Here is a 23,928-nt window from a genome sequence, read left to right as displayed (position 1 = left end):
TACTGCTTATCAAAGAACTTATGGCACATTTTTCCCCCATCGATTCTTTCGTTTGGGGTTATTTTCCAGCTCTTTAATGGAAACACTGTAAGTTCAACCTGGAGATGAAAACTGAGACCCAAATGAGTAATCTACCTGTTTGTAAGCATCACTGTAAATGTGTTAGAGGGGAAGAAAGTTGTCTACTTGATAAGAAAAAGAAGGCCCTTTGGGATCAGTATAATGAAATAAACTTTATAAGGTCTTTACAATTGCTAGAGTGGAAATTTGATTTTGCACTTCCTAGCATCCAAAGAAAACAGAAAATCTGATCAAAGTTTTAGTAGTACCACAAAGAAGAAAAAATTCTAGTAACTCAAGAGAACAATTAAGGTTTCTATGAGCAGAGAGGTACTACTCTGTGCATGTCCACTTTATAGGTAAGGGCACGGAGGCAAAGAGAGGTTAAGCGATTTACGCTAGACCCAAATGGGATTCAGATTTGGGTAGACCAGAACCCATGCCTTCAACCACTTCACTATACTCCTTCTGGTGCATAAAGCACACTTTTAAAAAAAACCAGACAAACAGTGCTTCATTTTCACATGGTCAGAACATGTTGGGACAGGCTTTTGTGCTTCTGCTTCTACTCAGGCTCCTGACTTGAGCCAGATGGTCCTTTTTTTGGTAAAATCTAAAGGACTGAACCACCTCTAGCTTCAATATCAGGTTTACTTGGCCATCACTTTCTCTGCAGGCTCCCTGCCCATTCCCCTCCTTTCCCTGCCCCCATAGCCAGTCACCCAAATCTGCGGACCCTCCTCCTGCAAATTTATTGAATCTATGCCTTTATTTTACCTTCACCACCACCTCCTTAGATCATCTCTCACCCAGATCAGTGTGATAACCTCCTATCTGGGCACTCAGAACAAACACAAAAGGTATTGTAAAGAACACTTTTTTGTCATTTGCTTGAAAAATCTATAGAAAGGCATTTAAAAGAGATTTTAAAGAATAGTTGTATTCCAAAGAAGTAAATCCTAACACCTCCCAACTCAGAAAATTTTAATTATGTGGAAAGCATTAACCTGATATAATATTACAATCAGGATTAAATTTAAGATAACAGTGTAATCCACATTTGTATCCTAAATAACGCATTCCATAATATCTTGTAAATCTGTTTCTGAAATAATCATTTTACTATAAGGAAACAATTAATATTTACAAATGTAAAACAGTGCCTAGTACTTCTTATTTAAAAATAAAGAAATAAGAAGAATGGCAAAGCTTATTTCTAAAAGGTTGCTTCCTTTCACTGTTAGAGAGACTCGTCACTATGATTCTAAGAAATATTTTTTTGTAATCTCGGTTTGATCTTTGAACCACTTATTCAATTTAAAATTGCAACTAAAATTGGTATCAACTTTTATCCCCCACCCCCCTCCCCGTTCTATTTAAATAGTATCATTCTTAGTATAATTTAGAAAACAATAGATAAGTAACTTTCCACTTTTTTTACAGGGAGTCAGGCCAAGATGATCAATCTAACAGTCAATCAATCAATCAATGAGTCAACCAATTATTAAAAATATTTCTTATTTCTGAGGTACATTGGAACTCAAAAGCCTAGTTATTTTCTCGTGATTCAGTCCCACTTCTCTTGACTTTGGCTGTCATTCAGGAAAAACTAGGAAATGTATACACTTTGAATAGCCTTTCCCACTTAAGAAGTAAAATATCATTTAGAACTGACATTTACATAAGCTGTGTGGTGACCCCTTAGCAGTCCACATGGCTCTTATGTTGGCCGTTCCTTCTGCCGGGCTACCCCCCCGAAACAATTCAAGCCTTTGATCAATGGTTACATCCTCAGTGGCTGCCCTCTGGCTGCCTCCAACAAAATGCTACTCCTCATTTGCTGACCCCTGATTAATTTTCTTCATTGCATTCATTATTCCCTGACATTCATTTGTTTGATATTCATCAGCATGTCAGCCCTATCAGGGCAAAGCTTTTGTTTTGTGAATCCTGTCTCCCCAGTGCCTTGAGAGCTACTTCACACAGAATAGGAGCTCAGTGAATAGTTGTTGAATGAACGAACGAATGAATGAATGAATGCAATTTAGGAAGCACTTTAAACTCTAGGAAGAAAGTCTTTTGGAAATGCAATGATACCATTATTATTATTTTTGCTGTTACTGGCTCTTTTGTAGCATTTCTTTTCAGCAGGATAAGGAGATGGAGGTGATTTATAGCCTCTGTCCACTAGCACAGAGACTGTCACTCTTCTGGGAAAGCTAGAGGGGCAGCACATTTGTTCTCCGATGCTGAGAATTGTTAGGGTAACAACACTGCATGGTTTGGCTGATGCTGCTTTTCTGTTCCTCTACTTAATATCTTTCCCTGATGGCAAAACAGGCTACAAGTATAAATTAGCTACAATTGGTTGAATAAAGGTATCAAAGGCAACTACTGTGATATTTCTTGTGGGGCCCCCCTGAACTAAAACAGACAACATCATAACCATATTTTCAGACAAAATGTATTCCTGGTTAACTCATAGCTCATTCTTGTCACCCAGTTCTAGGATTTAGGACTACAGTGGGAAGACATTTAAGAGATCATGAAGATGTACACTCTCACTTTACAAACAAGTTGTCAGGGGTTCACACAGGCTCCACCACTTCCCCAAGGTTACACGACAAGGCCAGTTGGCAGAGAAAGGACGATATGGCCCGACTCCCAATCCAGTGCTCTTTTCCCTTCCCCATTTATATCAACAACAAAAGTTGTTTATCAACAAAAATGAGTCACAAAGACATGGAAATATTCTCAATGAAAAAAATACATGGCTTAAAATATCTACATTGAAAAAATTTTTTTCTTATTTTGCATTAATGACTATTATTTACAGGGAATCAGAATACTAGGTGGAGCAGTGTATAGAAATCTCCATGATTCCTACATACGACTACTGAGACAGGCAAAAGTAATAGAATATTAAATAAAGGGAAGGTGATAGGATGTGATTGGTATTTGGAAGGGAAGTTGAGGCTTTCCCATGAAAGAAGTGTGAAAATGACAATAAGTTTATTATAAGAATGTAAACACATCTTTATCAGTATAACATCGATAAATATAATGCTCAATTCTAACATGTTAGTGTAGACAGTGGACAGGGTAGACAGAAGTGGGTTTACCATGAAGCTCATGAAGCTTAAGCTTCAGGGCTCTGCACTTGGATGAGCACCTTCCAAGGCCCTGGGAGGAACTCTAGCAATGTGTTCACATGACCATATTTTATAACATTTGCAACCGATTGAGACTGCTGCCTCCTTTCTTGACTACTGCCTTACCATGTTACCCTCATGCCAGGTGGTGTTGGAGTGGCCATGGCGGCTTTCGGGATCCGGCTAAGGGGAAGTTGAGTTGGAGATATGTTATGTGTGTGTGATACAGTTACATAGTTAGGCAGGTCACTTCTATTCCACAGTGCAGTCATCCTCAGCGTAGAAAGAGCTTCTAGGAACACGCCTACCACCCACTGTGATGAAGTACCTATGTCATCATGACTCAAGAACAGTGGGAATAAACTGTTCAGTGAGTGACGTCAATTCAGAGTTGCTAAGATTGGTCACTGTGCAAGAGAAGTCAAAATGCCCTGAAGCCTTGTAGTTCATACATGAAAGAAATTAAGACAGAGATTTTTACAATTTGCTAATGATCCTAAAAACGTACATGATATACCAGTAAGGAATTGTGAAGGTAAGATGTTAAATAAATGAAAAAAAAAACTCTGATCCACCAAGCTAGAGGCAGAATTATTTTTCTAGTCTCTAAATAAAAATATTATAGAATTGTCATATGCAGAGGCAGTTTAAGAATATGCACCCAAAAGTTGTAAGGAAAAGAGTATTTCAGGTAGTTAACAAAGACGTTATGTTATATTTTTGGATTTTGTGATGCTTGTGGTATTGTCAACTTCTAAAGATTTGTAATTTGTTGTGATTTCTTTTCTCATTCTAAATAAATATTCACATTTGTACCTAATTTTGAATGTGTAATTTTGTATTCTTTTCCTTAAAGACAACCTAGCCCTCACCCAAATTGTGTAAGGTTCAAACATGGACCCACAAAACCTAGACCCACCCCTGTACAGAGCATGCCCTGAAGTGTGTTCCTGCACATTTCACGAATGTCTTAACTCACGTGGGAGCACCAAGGTCCAGATTACATGGTTCACTTTCCACTTTGCTTAACATGGCACATTCCAGTGACAAATGTATTGCAATGCAGGACAACAATAAAAAGAGAATGAGAAGATATGATTCTTGAAATTATTTTCCTTCTCTATTACTTCAGGCAGATCTGGCTCAATTAAAATATTCTTAAAAGGAAACTATCACGTTACAACTAGATTAGGATGGATGAAATGACTTGTAAGTAATCGTTTGCTTACATAAGAAACATGCCATTCATTTTTGGACTGTGTTGGAGACCACCTGAGTGAACCTCAGGAGCTCAGAAAAAGCCAGTGAGAACCTGTACCTTCCAGGATTTACTAAGTGGAGTGTTTCTGTGCAGTGCTGGCCGAGAGGTTCTTAAAGGGCTGTTAGAGTTTATAATGCCAAGAATACACAAGCACATGAACAAGTACCAATTATGTGCTAATCAAGGAAGCCCATATTAAGCACACTGAAAACCTGTTCATTGTTCAGTAGCCCATTAACCATAATGTACACGCCCGGAGGAGACGCTAGGGAACTTCCTAGAGTCAGCAAATTTCCCAAAATTCACAAATAAACTTCTTCCTTTCCTCTCATCTCTCTTGGGTGGTTGCCATAAAAATAAACAACTTAAAAAATAGCTTGATTTAGTATAAAATCAAGACTACTTAAAAAATAGATATATTAGTCATTTATTCTATTAAGAATTCAAGAGTTACTCCCTTTCTCAAAATAACTGTCATACAAGTCCATAATCCCTTAAGGTAAGATAAACTTCAGGATCCAAATTACTTACTTCTTTACTTAATTTACAGATTTCAGAAAGGTAACATGGTAAATATACCATATGTTATGCGACATCCCCAGCAAGGTCTGAGGCAATACCCTATAATGAAACATATTGATATTTCTACAGTGAAATACATGAAGATTCACATAAGTAGTATAAATAAAGATTATAAATAGCCTTAAATCATTTCAAGTCAGGTCTGGCTGCCAAATGAATTCAGGTCATGGGAGGCTTTGCCATCACATAAATATAAAAAAAAAAGGTTTGTGGTTTTTCCGAGAGTTTTTTATTGTAATATGGAATTACAGATAAGGAACTGTGAGCCTGTGTCTCCAGTAGCCCTCTCTATTTCTTTATTTCTTTTTACTTTTATAGTAAAAGGATAAATCAATTGGTTTTAGTCTCCCAAGCCCAGGGTAGTTTTATTCTTATTTGGTTATGCCCTTCTTCACAAAGCCCCAGACTTTTCAAAGTAAATCAGAACAGAAACAATAGAAGGAGCTACTGCCTCTTGGGGGTTCGGTAGTGGTTGCCGGGAGCAGGCTCTTTCCTCAAAGCTCTGCCTGAAAAACAAGCTGCCTTTTTAAATGTGGCACAGGGCCACAGAAGGAGAGAAGTGATCTCGCAGAATTTATAGATGGGGAAAGCACTGCCAGAAATCATGCCTCTAGATAGTGGAGCGGGACCCATGAATCCTGAAGGCTCGAGGAGTGTCTGGACAGAGCCCCGCTGAGGATTCTTGCAACCCAAGTGCTGCTGCTGCCCTTACTCAAAACTCAGACCTCAGAGACAAGCAGGGCGCCCAGAGCCGCGTGTAAACAACAGCATTTGATATAGAAAGATCATAAAGTGATGAAATCGATGTAATCAGGCTACTTAGAACTCCCTGCTAGGACTGGAGCAAATCTTAGCAGAATCAACACATCCTTTCATCTTTTCAAGGTAGATAAATGGAGGACAGGGCCATTAACTAGAGGTTGCAGTGAATGGAAAGAGAGAAAGAGATGAACGGGGAACTTTTAGAGAAGCTTTTAAAAGCCAGACACTGTCACTCCCAGAGGATATTACATGTTACTGTAGGCTAAGGCATTCAACAAAGGGACTTGCCTCATTCCATATAGTGAAAAATGTGATGAGCAACATGAAGATATTGGTATAATAAGCAGTTCTGGCAATTATCTATATTTTTTTCCCCCCAGAGAGATTTTTAAGGACAGTACTACTCACTACAGAGAAAATGTTCATTGTATCCAAAAGCACTGAGAAACACAGTAAAAGCTTATTTGCTACCTGGCAATTCTTCTTCTTCTAAGTAATTCTGCCACAAGCAAGTCATGGACCATTATTATACAGATGATCAATATTTTGATAGTTTCACAAACTTCTGCTCAAGTATTTCACTGGAGGCAGCTGTGCACGTTTATTTTCCAGTAACAACAGTGATTATACTATACTTAGGTTTTTATTTCCTTCATTACCAAGTCTGCCAGAAAAATCCTAAGGGCATTAGCTCTCTCAGACCATGGCATCAAAACCACCTACCATAAGTAGAGCAAAATCTTTGTAATACGGCCAGTCTAGAAGTACTACCTAATGCACGGGACCTAGATTGTGACTGCCGGTTTTAAGAAGATAATGCTGTAATTTCCAGGATAACCAGTTTTATATATTTCTTAGTTTTCATGTTTTTTTAATTCCTCTTCTAGTAGAAAAACCTAAACTTGATAAGATTTTATGTACCTGTTCATACTATTTTGTAATGTGGCACATCTGTATAAATCTGTTTCATTAGTTTATAAATTTTGTAAACACCGTAAGCAAGTTTGTCCTCTAGCAGTGAGTTAGCTTCTTGCCTGGTGTACCCTTCGAAGCCAGTTGTTTTGGTTACCTATTACCTTCATGTACCTCAGGTATCCACAGAGTACTTGGATGCTGTTCTTGGCTGAGCACCAGTCTCCCTGGCTCCTCTGAGGCATTCTAGTAGCTGCTGTCCCCACGTCTAACCCTGCCCACACATCCTGCCATGCAGCACTGCTTCAGGCTCATAAAATACAGGCTCAATGCGCCTGGCCTGTGCCGGCACAGAGACAGCAGCTCATGCCTTGATGAAGTTCAGACACTGTAGCCAAAAGGGAAGCAGTCTGATTTGTGGGTAAGAGGCAGGGAAGGAAAAAATGGTTACTGTATCGGATAATGCTTTGTGGCAGCCCAGGCGGGACGCATCCTGGGGCTTCTCAGTCCCAAATGACAGGGATGGGAATTGTGACTGAAAGGAGCCCACAGATATTACTTTAATTAAGAACAGTTCCATTCCACACAAGAGGAAATTCTCGAATTACTCTGTCAAGAGCAAGTGAATTCAATTTTGGTAAAATATGATGACCGAAGCTGAGATAAATCATTATTTTGTTAATAGAAACTGTCGGTTTAGAGAAATCAACATGTCCAAAATCTGCGGCTGCCCCAAAAGATCAATTAAGCAATTATTTGAATATGAAAATCCAGAATTTATGTCTATAACTCTGTTTTGCCCACCAGAAAATACCTTTGGGGGGAATTTAGCATATTTTTAAATGAAGAAACATATTTCAAGGATAGTGTTGTAAAAAGGACCATTATATGAAAGTAAAATTTCCATTTTAAGCATCTACTAAAAACTGATATTAAGGATTAAGAGAGGTCAAATAAAGTGACAGTAAAAAAATCCTCACAAATATTCTATATTTATGCTATACATATGCTAAAAACACACTACCTTGAATGAAACTCAAAAAACCTCTTTCATAAAATATAGAAAAAGAGCCAGGTTTTAAAAGCAACTCTTCTTCCCCTTAGGTTTTATATTTATTTTTAAAATGAGGCTACTAGTAATAATTTTTGTTTTGACTGACTTTATTAGTAAACAGGCTATTAGATCTGCAAGCCTTTCCTTCTGAATAAATGTGACAGTATGTGATTTATTGTACTTAATATTTTGCTCCTTAGTCACTTCCTTGGCTGAAATTCCCAAACCTCATTAGGTGACTTCTTTCAGTTTATGGCAGATGGACAATGACCACAGGATATAAAATGAACAGCTGTCCTCCTCCCCTTTGTACCCTGCTCCCTTTCACTCCTATTCCCCATTCCCTCACTTCCAAAATATTTGTATTTTTTCCTTTTTCCTGCCACTCCTGTAAGAGAGAAAGGGACCAATTCCCTCCTGGTTTATGGAACGCCATGTCATTTCCAACCAATTTCAGGTGCCCAGCTCTTTGCAAGTTCCCTCCCAAGTCCACAACATAGAGGTTTCATCAGATCTTATGTTGAGAAAAACACAAGGAAGACAAATGCAAAACGTGCCAGGCTTTGCCAGGTTCCCTGCTGAGCAGCCCTCCGTTCCCTGGGGTGGAGGCCATAAACCGAGCCCCAGGGCTCAGGCCTGGCTCATTTTCTAGGAGGACTGATCCCCACCTTTGGCAGCAGGTGTTAAGTAACGTCCCTCTCCACCCCCAGCAATCTGGAGACTCTGCATTACCACCCTTGTTGCAGTTCGGGCTTTGACCTTGGTCTCAAGGTCTTAGAATGGCCACTGTCTTATCTCCCTGAAGGGAGCCATCGCTCTAACCTTCCTTGTGACGCTGACTCTCTGGGGCGGTACCACACCTGCTCTTGTCAGTCTCCCTCCCAAATGATATAGTCCTGCCTTTGGATCTCCCTCTTTCCTGGACTTTCCGACAGGCTGCCCTCTCACCCTCCTCTGTGGTCTGTACCCCTCCGTTTCTTCTCCCACGTGGACTTCCCCTCCCCCACCTCCACCTATTTGATAACAAACTCCTGGAAGCCTGGGCAGTTTCTTAGATTTTGCTTTCCTTACAGTGGATGTATTCACATCCTAAAGATCTGTGACAAAAGAATCCTTGATCAAGAGTCCTTGATTGATAAGAAAGTGAAAACTGCTGGCTCAGACCAGGTTTTAATATTGCTCGCGGATTTCATTCAGCACTCTCCCCTGCCTCAGCAGTCAAGAAGGGTCTAGTATTGACCGCCAACGTGGAACCTCACTAAATCTCTTTCCTAACCTAAGAATAGAATTCAATTCAGTTCATATTTATTTAGTTGTAGTCGTGAGTAAAATTCTGCCCTAAATACAAAGAGGGATACTTGTACACTTCTTAGTCCTCACAGAACATTTAAGCTATAGAGGGTGAAAGTGGATGTGCATAAATGGCCAGAGTGTAAATCAACGCAGAGTGAAGTAGGCATCATAAAATAAACACAGAGGAAGTGGGGATTCAGAGATATGAGGGTGTGGCAATGAGATGAGTTTTCATGGAGGAAAGACCATTTAATCTATATCAGTGATCAATTTCTTCTCATCCTACTGTTCACTGTTTTATCCCTTCTACTAGAACAGCCTTCAATAAATATTAGTGAAACATATTTATGAATGAATTATTAATATTTATTTTTAAGCCTCTGCAAGATGAGTGACAATGAAATAAATATTTCAAAAGAGAAAGGGTACAGTATCTTTCAAACTGTATTTTAATTCACGTGAAGACAACTCTTTAGTTATCAGTTTCAATAATGCAAAGACATAATTAATCTCAACAATCTTTGCCAGAACCTTATACTTAGTAGCATCTTACAATATTTCAGAATATTCCCCTTTATTACATAAGATAGGACTTAAGAACTTGAGGTGAGGTGGACTTGAAAAATATATAAAGTTCATATAAACTGGTCTTTTAAATATACATTCCCTAAAAAGGTCAACTCCAGGATGAAGAAGAAGGATAACCTGAATTAAAATCAGTTCCAAACTTTAATTATTAAATAGATAACCCAGCAGTGTTCCATATATAAATATTTCAATTTTTGTGTTAATATAGATTCCTGAAGATCTAAAAATTAAGTAATAAACAAATCTTATTTTAATATCTTTTATATCCAAGAATCTTAAACTCAAATAAAACATGTATTTAACCTTAAAAGCACGTGTTGAGCTAATTTTACCATTAAAATTTTCTAAACTTCTGTTTTTATTTATGTATGTTTAGAGCTCAAGTCACCAGAGATTTTGTTAGCCTCATACTCAGAGATTCCCGTGTTTTCAAAAGAGTTTTTCACGACTTCATAATAAATTCCCCAAGGTCTTACTTACTTACCCAGGAAAAGTGACTCTTAAAAAAAAAAAAGAGTCTGATTTAGAAATATATCTCAGGATATTCACAGAGGAAATGAGCAATAATTCCTACCAAGATATAAGAGGGCTCAATTTCTCCTCCTTCTGATTAGCTGTTCCAAGAGATGAGGGACAGTTTCTCTACTGAATCAAGTTCTAAGTAATTAAGATGCCTGTGAATCAGGCTTGAGGGAAAAACTTCCCTCATGCTAAATGCAATATAATACCTCTTATAAGTGGCATTTTATTCATTACATCTATTTGAGAAAGATCTCTTTTCTTTTACAAAGCAATCTTCCAATTCAGCAATGATTACCTTTAACTTTGTAATTTTCTAGTTTTTATTTTTCAAAATACAAAATGAGTAGCTCTCATTTATCTCAGAGACTCTGTAGCATGTACAGCACAAAGCAGAATAATTCAGGCCTAAGGACATTTTCATATCTTAATCTGTAAATATAAAACATTTATGATATAATGCCTTTCCTCTGCTTGAGGTGATTAAAAACAAACAAAAAAGCAGTGGAAAAAACAACAACAACAACACACAGGACTTCCCTAGCGGTCCAGTGGTTAAGACTCCACGATTCCAATGCAGGGGGCCCGGGTTCGATTCCTGGTCAGGGAACTAAGATCCCACATACCGCAACTAAAGCTGTGCGCCACGACTACTGAGCCTGCGCACTCTAGAGCCCGTGCGCCGCAACTAGAGAAGCCCGCATACCTCAACGAAGACCCAGCACAGCCAAAATAAATAAATAAAAAACACACGCACACATACTCACAAAACCCAAAATCTTTAGGATATTTATAAGTAAAACCAAAGAAAAAAGATACTAACTCTATAAATTATGAACAAATAAAAGATTCTAGCTAGTTCAATAATAGCAAACTGATAAACACATGGATATGTATTTTCATCTACTGGCTTCACTAAAAGCATAGTTTATTGGTGATTCTGTGTTTCCTTCTGGGTCATCTTTTCCATTGATTGAGGTCCTCAGATCACCTCCCCCAAATTTCTTGGCGTGAAATGTCTGCATCATACCAATTTAGCACTTGGCTACATAATATTACAGATGTCTCAGTAATAGTTACTTGTCACTCAGGCAAGAAATATTAATGAGCATCTACTAATTTTGAGTCCCTAGGCTAGGGGCTGAGAATAGCATGAGGGACAAGACTGATTTACCTCTCATAGCAAACCGTTCTTCATAATGTATGTTTTTAAATGCTTTACTTTCAATCCCCATTTAGCCAATGGATTCTATTAATCTGAAAGAAAGAGCTGGGCTAAACTGAACAAGCATATTACTTGGCAAGTTCTTGTTGAGTGAATCAATGCAGATTTACATTAAGGAAGGGACAAAGCCATTCTTAACACAACTGATCTTTCTTAAGAAAGATCACACACCCATTAAGAATTAATTTCATTATATTTCTTTATTGCTCAAGAGAGAAAGAGGTCATTTTTCTGACCTCTATTTCCTACTTAAAACTCCCAGCTGATGCAGATTAACTCTTCAGATGGACACAAATACTGTGACACTGCTCATAGCAACCCCAGCCAGTCCTCCTGCTCTAGGAGGGCACTCACGTTCCCATTTTAAGCCTTGCTTATGTCACTCTATCTCCTGAACTGGAAAAACTTTGTCCTTTCCACTGACTCATCCTGTTGACTTTCAGGGATTCTCCTCTCTAAGAAGCCTTCCTGAATTGTTCTACTCTGCAGGACCTAACACCACGGGGACCAGTACACACGTCCATCTATGTTTATAACAGTCTGGTAATTCTCTAGATGTTTCATGCTCCATATGCATCCAGAGCCTTCTACCACACCACTGAACACTGTAAAAATGTTGTTTTCTAACTTTTTTGTCTTTCCATAGTTAACGTTAGCTCAGAAAAGCCTAAGCAGACAACAAATAGTCAGTGAAATTTTGTTAAGTGAATAATGGCTCCAAAGCGCTACCAGCACTTCCCTTGGACCGAGGACCCTGCCTGGGAAAACAGAGTTTGGAGGCATCTGTAAAATAGTGGTTTACAAGGGCATCTTTTCAAATTTTTCTTCCTGTCCCAGAGGAAATCTAAAGGAAATGGGTAAATGTCTCTAAGCTTACAACCATAAATTCCACAAGTTGAATCTAATGAATCAAGTGAGGATTGTAGCAGATCAATGCCTCAGCACAGAAATGGATATGAGATATTTCACTGGAATGGAAAAATGAAAAGTTGTTCTAAGAATATTTTAGGACATCTTTCATGATGATTTAGCTGTTCATAACCTGGTACATTTCAACTTGCAGAACTGTGTTTTCAGGATGCTTTAACTTTAAAATTCATTTGGTTAAGATAGTCTGTATATTTATATGTGTGTGTGTGTGTGTGTGTGTGTGTGTGCGCGTGTGTGTGTATTTAGAAAGAGCTGGGATAGCATTGGTGCTAAACATTGGCATGATAGAGTTTATTTGAGACACTCCTTAGTAATTCAAGACATTTCTATATACATATCCCTGAGGTACTTGGGACTACCTTGGATAACGCTTGTGATGAAATTAAAATGTTTACAAGAGCAATATAAAAATATCAAGGCAATAATTTATTCAATTGTGGTTATATAGCCATAGTTATGAACATACTTATCATTGAGGCCATAAATAATGACAGAATCCCCTAGAAAATGGTCTATATTACATCTGAATCATCATGATATACAATGAACATTTAACATCCCAGAGGACTCCTTAAGGAGTGACTCTAAATCTGACTGACCATATTTAACCACACTATTTGAATAGATTTGGAAAGTTCCACAAGACACAAATAAATATAAATGTTGAACTGTCTACACACAATGTTTTTTTTATAACACACTCAATAAAATTTTTGAAGAGAATATAAATTCAGTGGCTACTTGGCTGCGATTGCTACTTTGGTTATTGTGGGGCTTGTAAAGCTCAGGATGAATATACACAATTATGACGTTTCTGGAATTTGTGTATGTGCCCCAGTCTAGTCCTCGCACCATACATACAAACAGAAGAATACTACTCCAAGCATTCATCGTGAGATACACAAAACCATTTCTGGAAAGTTCTGCCCGCTATGCCTGTTTACCATACTACACCATACAGCTAATGGTTTGCCACTACATTGTTTCTCAGCCACTTTAATACTTCTTAGTTCCCAAGAATTTTCATTCTCAAAATGCAGTAAGCAAATTCCCCAATGAAGTCACTAGGCAGTAAATTATAATTTCTTTAACTAAATATTTTGTTTCATTCCCAAACAATGACATGTTAAAATTTCACTCTTTATTCTAAACCTCCCACTCAAAAAAGATTTCTAAGTGTATTTTTTAGTTATAAACTTGACATAACTATCTATCTATCCATCCATCCATCTTTTTGCAACTCCCTGATTCGGTTACTCTTCCAGTCTTCTAACCTGGGATTCAAATCCATGCTTTGTATAATACAAGCAACTCTCTGGCTTGCTGAGCTGCAGCCCTCTGGCTTGTGGGGAAATCAAGGATTCTTGCTAAGTCACATTTTTGGGTCTAGTCTCAAGCCTTTGGGCATGGTGCTTGCTCTGGGTTTTGGGTCTCAGGCACCAAACCTTAAATTCTCTGATAAACACCCCTTCTTGGCCCTCTTTCATCAGCTCTATTGTTCATGGTAGGGTGCTATTGAAAGGCAAGGAAATGAATCTATGCCAGCTCCACAGTATACTCTTTACTATTTACAAAAATAGAATTTTTTTTTCCTTTAAGGAAGGATAATTTAATTGGTGCTGGATCTCTGCTACCATGACTAAAATTTAAATATAGTAGAATTGTGAGGCATATATTTTAAAGAGCATTCTCTTGTGTTCTTTAATTGCATAAAGATATTATCTGAAATTAATATTCAAATAAATACTCAGAATACAGATAAATAAAAAATCTAGCTTATATTTTATATTAATAGCATAATGAATTTAAACACATTTGTTCTGGCTAAGAACCTCTAAGTTACACTAGCCCGTCATGCTAGAGTTTTAAAAATCTGTTTTTGTAGCACCACAACTTTTTAAAAATGAGCTTTTTTTTCTGATTATAGAAGTATTACATGCTCATTATAGAAAATCTAGGATACACTTGTTAATAGATCAAAGAAAATCGTCTTACCAAAAAACTCATTATTTTGTTTTTGCCAATGCTTTTCTTATGACCACATACGGACTTCTGAATAGTCTGTAAATTGTTATAGGTAATGCTATCAATGTTAGAAGAAGAGTCCAAACCATAGTCAGGCAGGTTCACATTTTTACTTACAGAAGCTGAAAGGAGGCAACCTGAGGAAAAAGTGACAACTACAATACATGACTTGAAGAAAACTGTTCTTAGGCACAATCAACCACAGTGGGCTGTGGGAGCACTGATTTGCAGTTAGGACTAGAAGGCTAGTGAGGGAAACAGTCCTTTCGCTAATGCGGGATGCCCAAAGATATGAGGGTGAAGACAGTGGAAAGCGGAGGATGCCGTCTCAGGGGCATGGCCGCTAGCAGTCCGCATGTCATGGGGAGAGGCCAGGAGGTTTCCATGTTATGAGACCAAGACCAATAAACTAGCCCCCATCTAGAAGGCAACATCTTTCTTTACCTAGAACATTCCCTTTGGAAACTTGTGCTATTTATTAATATACACCTTTGAAAATTCAAATGGAAAATAATATAATAGACAGCAAAACTATAAACACTTGATCAAAAGATACCTGATTTTACTGAAGGCTTTGGGTAGAAATTTTTAGCTCTAATACAAAGGCACTTAAAAGAAATACTGCCAGATACAGTCATTTTAAAATTATCTGTGTCTGAATTAAACATAGATTATTTATGTCAAGTATGAAGCCTTAATTGGTTTCTCTGAGCCACCAATAATTATCTTTTTCACTGCCATTCAGTAAGAATGCAGGAAATTTAACAGATTTCAATCTTAATCTGAGGAAAACATTACTAGTAAGGTAATTCTGTGTAATAATCCAATACATTCAAAATCCACCTTTAAGATGTTTCGGATTATTTGGATTATTTTTAAATACCACTTGCTGCCCGAGAGAAGTGAGAACAGGATGTAGTATTTACAATTTTTTAATTTCACTTCAAAAATGTTTTAAATTATTTACTGCAGTGTTAAGACTTACTCTTCTCTAAATCTAAAAGTATTTGGCACCATAATCCTGCTTATACACTATGATTAAAACAAACACTTCCAAGTTAAATTGCTTAACTGCTAAAAAACTTACCAATGGAAAACTGGAGGACAGAAGCTGTTGTTGTATTAAGGCCTGTGGTAATCTAGAAAAAGGAATATAACAAAATAAGACGAGATAGAAAGAGAGGAGGAGAAAGAGGAGAAGATTCAGGAGGAGGGAGAGTGTAAAGGATAGAAAGGAACCATAAACAGAGGTTATGTTCATCCAGTGGTTAGCTTACTTCTGTCGACATGTCAGAACACAGATGTATTTCTCTGTGAGATCCTCACTTAGACACTGCTGGTACATTTCTCGGGGTCCTATCGAAAACCCTTTCTTAGTATAATTTACCAGGCACGTAACACAGTCCCCTCCACTCACCCCACCACCTCCCCTCTGTCCTCATCAACAGACCTAGGGCCCAAGAGAATATCATAAAAAGTGACCAAACAAAAATTGGGACCAAAATTAAGAGCAAGTGAGAAGAGAAAGAACGTTTTGAAAAATAAATATAATTGCAACAGGTAGAAGGTGCAGGATATCTTTGGGGGATGATGAAAATGTTATAAAATTGATTGTGGTAATGGCTGCATAATTTTGTCAATAAAGTAAAAACCTTGAACTGTATACTTTAAATGAACGAATTGTAGAATATGAGGATTATTTCTCAATAAAACTGTTACTCCCCCAAAAAGTAATCAAATTATGGGCCTAGAAATACCCTTCCAACACATTTCTATTATTTTCCCTTAGTTTCATGAAGAAGCATTTTTCCCCCTTTTAAAAAAAGGAATGGTACCTTATTTAATTTTAAATAAATTAAAATTTTAAAAAATATTTATTTATTAATTAATTCTTTTGTTCGTTCATTCATTCATTCATTCTATGGAATAGTGACTTTGACCCATACCAGCTTAAGTAAGATGAGGAATAAGGTTCTCATTTTCAATGACTCTCTTGTTGGGTTTCTGACCCCATAAGGTAAGGTATGGGATGCCTCCCATGACTGCACCTTATAAAACAAAAAGTGTATAACTGTGTTTTCAACATGGCAGAAGCAGGAGGCTTCTTAAATGTCATAATAACATCCTTAGACTTGTCCCTGCACTGTGTTAGTCCCCATGTGATGGAGTTCACAATGCAGAAGAGTCAAGAGATACCCAGTTCATGAATCGCCACGGGAATTCGTGGACAAACAGTGAGCAAGCCTCTTGAAGTGCTAGAATTCAGCTGAGATGTGAATATCAAAAAGTTGAATTGCACTTCCCATTTCTACAACACAATTTGGAAACATGACTGAGCATGTGTTTTAAATATGTGGCTTTAAAGTTCATGAAGAAGCAGAAAAAGGCAATAGAGGGGAGGGCAAGACAGCCCATTTTGTAAGTTGTCTAGATATCAGTATAGGTATCAGCTCCTAATTGATTTTCACCATAGCAAAAATCACTGGTGTCAGGATGTCAGGTGAATCTCTCATTATCACAGATTATTTAAGAGAAAGCTGGCCCACCATGCTCAGAACTGTTTCCTACTTCCTTCCTCTCACCAGAGTCATTAGGGAAAAATGCACTAATAGAATTTTCTTTAAATAACAAAAATACTAGCTCCTTTTCTAGATTCCTTTAAAAAAGGTTAGCAGACATTTGGTGCTGTCCAAAATGCCCAAAAGACATTTGGTCCACTACAAAAAGTCCTTGATATTTGGTCCTGGCCCAAACCATTTGATGTGGATCAAACAAGCTCATGGATGTTTTGGATAGACCAAACTTCAAGGACCCTTTGGTGTGGACCAAATGTCTTATGAACCAAATGTCTCATGGATGTTTTAGACAGAACCAAAAGTCCTGCAAGGTTAAAAGAAATCTGTTTGTTTTTCCCTCATAACTTTTAAAGTAAGTTAAATACTTATCCTCATGGGTGTTCCACTTGGAAATTTTGATCTTGAAGTCCAAAGAGGCACATGGAAATTTTAAAAATTTTTCACAAAATTGAATGAATGCTCTTTTCCCCCTCTGATTTTATGTAACTGAGTAGATTCCCAGATGAGTTATGAAACACTCCTGAATATAAGTTCTTTGAAACAATGGTATGGTATTATATAAGTTAAAATCACCACAGCTATTGCTATTGCTAGTGCATGAAACAGACCAGAGAGTCTTTGATACTTCTGGGGGTGTAATAAACGATGCTTGTGTCACCTGGGTGATCAAGTTTCACAGCTGTGACCTCTGCTAGCAAACAGTAAATCACTTGAAATAGTGCCAAATTTCAATTATATGTGCTAACTGAGGGTGACCCTAGACTTCGATTAGTCATTGATTCCACATTTTTTTCTTCACCAGGGAAGCTAAGGACTGTTGACTGCCATTCTTTTACCTTTCCCCATTTAGTTTATTAGTAAAATTGTCAGCTACAAGAAAGAACAGGAAAGATGAAGAGAAAAAAACAATGAAGCATTGCCTATAAAATCTATTCACCTATATTTACATTTGAGTATTATAAGTTATTTATTATTCTTGAGTTCAAATATATGATTTCAGTCTGCAAAGTTATTAAGTCTTTACATGGGACATTCTGAAAACTAAAGGACTTCTTAAAGAGATTTTGATAAATATTATAGCGACTGTGAATGTCTGAGAGAGAACTTTTTCCCTACCAAATCTCACTGCTCTTAAATTATCAAATAAACTTCAAATTATAGAAAATTATAGAAAATTAATATGCTCAATAAATGAATCTGAATAATTCACTGCAGGCTGAGGCTGTTCATTCTACACTTCTTCCCTGCAAATTTTTACTGGGTTTAATCCTGTTTTAGCCCAAACTCCTCCTTGTAACTAAAATGCATTTCCAAACATGAGAGAATAATTGAGTAAATATTTTATTTTTAAAAAATGAAGAGTAACATTACTACTTTTGTTTTAAGCTCTGAGAGAGCACATTTTCTCTAGAAGGAGTGGGTAAATGAGTTCCTCATTACCTTCATTTCAGACTAGCAAAATGAATCAAGTTAGGTAGGTGCCACTCCCTGAAATATGGAGACTCCCTTAAGTAGTGAAACGTGTGAGGCCCGCACAGCAGAGCAGCAGTGGAAACAGAAAGGCGTGGTGTGCCCATGTGTAAGCGGGTACTGCCTCTCACTGGCTCTGGGTTTTACTGAAATGAAATAGCCATTTGACTAAATTCACAAAATGGAAATGCTCTCTTAGGCATTTTAAAAAATAAAGCATTAACCTACTAAGGTTCTTCACCTGTGGTCGGTGGTTCTTTGTTTCACAACTTCAGTAAGAACTGGATTTATGAAAAATTTTAAAGTATATTTTTTTAAAAAGTGATGTTTGGGGCTGATAACTTTCATCAGTTCTCATGCACAACTGTTTTAACTGGATTCAGTTTTGAAGTGCCGTGCAAATATTTGAATTTTAGTGGACAACAGCATGTTTACTGACCACTGAATTTATCACTTTTCTTTCGATTGATCTTTCTTCTGTAAACACAACTTGGGTACAATATATATTTCTGCTCCTGGGACACCAATACGGTATAAAAATTATTGGAAATTAGAAGTTGCTAGTGTGTAAAATGTAGATGTCATCCTTATCTTTGTTAATGTATCTTCATTCTATTCCCTTTGAGTCTACAACACAATTCATCCTAGGAAAATACTTATGACGTAAATATAAATCTGTGTATTTTTTTCCTTTCTTGGATAAAGATAATTATTTTGAATATTTTCCTTTTTAGTTGCAAGGCTGATCTCACATTAATTATATAACACAATTCAAAACTAGCCCACTGGGTGTATAAGCTCTAATGCTAAATAAACCGGGATATAGTGAAACCTTCAGGATTAAATATATTACATGGGATCAAATAAACTAGATACTTCAGTTTCTATGTTACAGAAATATGAATTCTGGCATTATATTCTTAGATATGTTTATTTCTTATTAATCAGAAACAAAAAAGAATTTACCAAGCATTTCTAGAAATATTACTGAATGGGTGAACATTCTAAAATAGGCATTTATTCTAAGCTTGATTAACTATGACAAAAATTTAATTTTGTTTTAAGGTTTATAGATAATTAATTCAGTCATGGTACATTATTTAAGATGTACTAGCAAATCTATTTTTTCAAGAAGAATTTCACTACAGAGTCACGTTTGTCTGCAGGAATATTATAATATCTTGTTAAGACTTGAATTATGAGCACCTATTTTAATTTGCATCCAATTAATTCTGTTTGTGTTCTAATTTCAACTAAAAACTCTTCAATTTATCAATGTTCTGAAGCTCGTATGTTTAATAAATTAAATTTATCTATTGCCATGAAAGGGGTATTCAAGCAGCATAAAATAAGAACCATGTTATAAAAACTAACTGACTTTCACAATTTGATAACTAAATCTTCTTTTAATTACCTAGCAAGGTTTTTTCCTCCTTTTTTCTGTGGAAGCCAGTCTTTTGGCCACTTTTTAAATTAATGAATTGGAAACATAACTGTGATGGAGGGGTGAAAAACACAACTTTGTTACTAAAAACTCCATCATAAGGAAGATGTGGGAGAAAAAAGGAGAGGCATTGAAACTCAAGTCAAAAAGCAGAAAAGCAAAGCACAAGAGATGTTGCAAAAAGAAAATTAGATGCAAAGAAATTGAGCTAGAAGTATAACACAACAATTGCTTTTATATCCTTTTTCAAGAATGTGGAATGAAGGTAGTCTTGGTGCCAGAAAGAAGTACCAAGTGACAACAAAAGGCTCACTAGCCACATGCTGATGGCTAGTGGTTTTATTGCTTTCAATTTAGAATGCTCATGTTTCATTTTACATATGATCCAAGGACTTACCTTTGGCAAGCAAAATCTAATCATCTAAATTAAAGTAACCTACTACTGAACAGTTTGGCATAAACCAAAATTTTTTAAAAACTGGTTTATTCAGTGTGCTTTTTCATTTTAAAAAAATTCATTAAAGTTCCTAGGTGGTTAGGAAACAAAGTTTAAAAATAATGTGATAAAATTGCTCATCTAATATTTTTGGCTTGCAAGAAGAAAATAAGAAGTGTAAAAGTAAAGCTTTATACAAGAACTTATAAAGTCACAAATTATTTAGATATGATATATATATATAATATATGTGTGTCATATATATCATATGTCAGGCCTGTCATACCCATATTTTTAAAAAGGCATATAATCACAATGATGCACCATGTTTAATGAGATCCATTGATGCTGCCAATTTTATTACTGCATTCTTTATTTTTTACATTTGAAAATAAATTATAAAATCACTGCTCCTAATTTTGAGATATTTGCAATAGACTCATAAATAATACTGCAAATTTTTATCTGAACTGGAATTGGGTAGGAAAACCTTTTGTTGGCAAAAAGTTCAGTAAAGACAATGTATTTGGAATAATGTACATAAATAGCGCATACTTACCAATTCTCTTGGACCATATGGCTCACAGAAGGTGACAGCATTGCCATGCATAATTGCACCACACTGTTCTCCAGTCTCACAGTTGTTACATTCAACCCTGTGGGAACACAGAACACAACCTCAGGCTGTGAACTAAGTAGCACAATGTGGTTTATCACTCACGTAAAGAAAGATCTAATAGTTGTTGTTATTCAGTTGAAATCAACATTTCGAGGAAGATAATGGTATTTTGTATTGTGACATGTTAAAGAAACATAAAAACAGAAAGATTTGAACTTCAATCCCAATTCTTTCAGTTACTCGCAATGGTGGGCAAGTTACTTAACCTCCCAAAGTTTCAGTTTTCTCATCTGTAAAATGAGGAAAATAATATTGACCTAAATATCACATAGTTATGAGGATTAAATGAGAGAGTGTATATAAAACACAGAGTACAGAACCAATCTCACAGTAGGCACTTAATGGCCGTTGGTATTATTAACAATCATTACATAATATACTATGCCCAATACAAGTATTTTGCTAATATGAAAGATAAGCAAAGTAATATACACTTATATAATCAACCAAAACCATGTATCTCTGAAATCAAAAGGTGCTTTACAAATTTTAAACCTTTTTCTTTTGAGTTATGATTAATGTCAATGTTTAAAATAACTGTCCTCAAATAGATTTGCATGTCTACGAAATGTAAAAAATAATGGAATCTGATTGTACTTAATCCACATAGAAATATGAAATAAACACAAATTCTAATTCAAGCAAATTTTGGAGACTGAGTTAATGTTAACCTTGTAAATAATTTAATTAGTTGCTTTATTATTATAAAGTGAAGTGGCTAATAAAACCTTAGAACAGAATCTCAAAAATAAGTATATTCATGTCTTCAGTATAAATTGACAATATGAATATTCTGGATTTGACTTTGCACATTTACAATAACATTGACAATGATTTGCATCATGATACTTCAACCTAGAATCATTACATGTACAAAGAAAGAATTATGTTTCCTCAGTCTGAACCTCAAAGCACATGAGAGCTGTATTTCATGCAGAAAGGACATTTTCAAAGACTTTCACATTCTAGGTGCCAAACATTATGGAAAGGGCACCATGCCCTTTGTTTTTGAAGATCATTGTATCAGGCCCTTTCAGCTGTTTGCTAATCTCAGAGAAAAAAGGGAGCAGGAAGTCCTATTCAAATAGGAAGACGACAAAAGTGTGAAAAGATACCAGGTAGCCCATAAAGCAAGAGGCAGAAGCACAATAAGTAAGTAAAAACGTGGCAAAAAAATAGAATTATTTCCTATATGTGTATTGCATGGAATAAATTATTCTAATCTTTTGAGCTGTGTTCCTATACAAAGGAGATCAACAATGTGAAAAAGCTTTGCTTTTTTAAGAATAAACAGAGAACAACTTCTGATATGGAATTTTAAAAGGTAGTATCTCAAATCTTAGCAGGAGATTTAAATCTTCTCTTGATTACTGTGAAGCAAGATTCTAATAAAATGTCCTTGACATTAGAAGAGGCATAGTAGTAGCTTCATAAGGGCAACAAATATGTCTCTTGTTCACCATTTTATGCCTGGCATGTTGTATTCCATAAATATGTGTTGAATGAGTGAATAAATATAAGGCAACTTCATAAACAGAACTATTATTAAGGCCTGAGATCTAAAGCACTTCAAATAGAGCCTGGCATACTTCAAATAGAGCAATCGTGATGTAAGCGTTAGCATAAGTGTTAGCTATTATTATTATGGATTTCTACCATTTTCATCCAGAACATGTATATTAGTTGTTTTTCCCCACAGGGAACCTACTACATGAACTTCTTACTACTATTATTCTATTCTTAAAACTATACATTAATTTTTCCCAAGGAGTGTGATTATGATAAAAGTACAGAGCAGTAGCACTGAAATTACAGTGTGCTTCTTACTTATTGATACATGAGGATTATTTGGCCTCCAAGGCATTGTGAAATGGCTCAAAAGAAATATAAGCTTTGACAGAGAGAAATTAAAAGATTGTTCAACCCTCACAATGACTATCTGCCATTTTCCTCCAGTGATTCTAAACTAAAAGCATCATTGTTGATGTGAAGTCCAAGGTCTGATATTTGAATTCTCATAGCAATCATTCTATCTATAAATATTGATCAGCACTCCCCAAATCAACTGTATATCAGAAAAACTGTATCTGTATAAATACATGTATTACAAGTCTCCATCACCCACAGTTTTGATTAAATAGGATTCATGTGCAGCCTAGATATCTGTATATTGTTTAAAGGTGATTCTAGCATAGGTAGCCTACAGCCTGGCACTCGGGAACCAGTGAATAGACCACAGATGTTTGATGTGTTTGGACAACCACTTCTATTTTGTGGAATAAAAGGAGTTAAAAAAACAATAAACACAAGAAAAAGGCAATCACATACAGCCTTCTCCCCATTTGGCTCAAAAACCCCTCTGGACCTTTCTTTGTTGTGCTGTATAGCTCCAGAAACTTAAAATAAAATTACAAAGGCACTGGTACCCTGTTGAAACTTAAAGATTTAGAATTACTGGCTATTATTCACGGAGTTGTTGCTACCTGGAGGTACAATGGCTTCACCAAGGATTGATGAAACAAATCCGTTAGCTTCTTGTCAAGGTCTTTTAAATGTCCTTTGCTTGAATTTCTCACAGTATGTCTGGGTTTGTCAACATAATTTATTGTAATTTATTTTGAAAGCACATCCCTCTGGGTGGTCAAATCCAACCCACTCTTAGCTGCCGATGGTGTTATTTATTCATTTATCATTCATTAATTCATTCTTACAATTAACAACCTTATGTTGAGAACCTATAGGCACTATGATGAGCTTTAGTGGTACAAAGACCAAAACAAAAAACTGTATTATTTTCTTCCAGGAGTTTACACTCCAGAAGGAAAGGCAGGGAAACAAGCACACAATTAAAATACAGGGTGCCAATGCAATGATAGCTATTTACTGCATCCTATTATGTGCCAGATATTCTAAAGCCTATTTGAATCTCTCAACTTCTCTATAAGATAGTTATCAGTGTC

The 23,928-nt window shown here is 36.3% G+C and overlaps 1 protein-coding gene across 3 annotated transcripts in view; it reads right to left on the bottom strand.

Moving 5' to 3' along the window:
- The window catches only part of RELN (reelin), a 529,312-nt gene that overhangs the window by 233,374 nt on the left and 272,010 nt on the right, over nucleotides 1-23,928 (bottom strand). For all 3 annotated transcript variants that reach the window (XM_082399695.1, XM_082399693.1, XM_082399694.1), the window contains exons 7-8: nucleotides 20,849-20,945; nucleotides 15,451-15,502 (exon numbers count right to left, since the gene is read on the bottom strand). In XM_082399695.1, the coding sequence (XP_082255821.1) occupies nucleotides 15,451-15,502; nucleotides 20,849-20,945 (149 nt within the window). The remainder of the gene's footprint in view (nucleotides 1-15,450; nucleotides 15,503-20,848; nucleotides 20,946-23,928) is intronic.

The sequence above is a fragment of the Balaenoptera borealis genome, assembly GCF_965194805.1.
Source record: "Balaenoptera borealis genome assembly, chromosome: 7".
NCBI lineage: Eukaryota > Metazoa > Chordata > Mammalia > Artiodactyla > Balaenopteridae > Balaenoptera > Balaenoptera borealis.
Note: the sequence above shows the minus strand (reverse complement) of the source record. Positions and strands in the feature narration are given on the sequence as shown.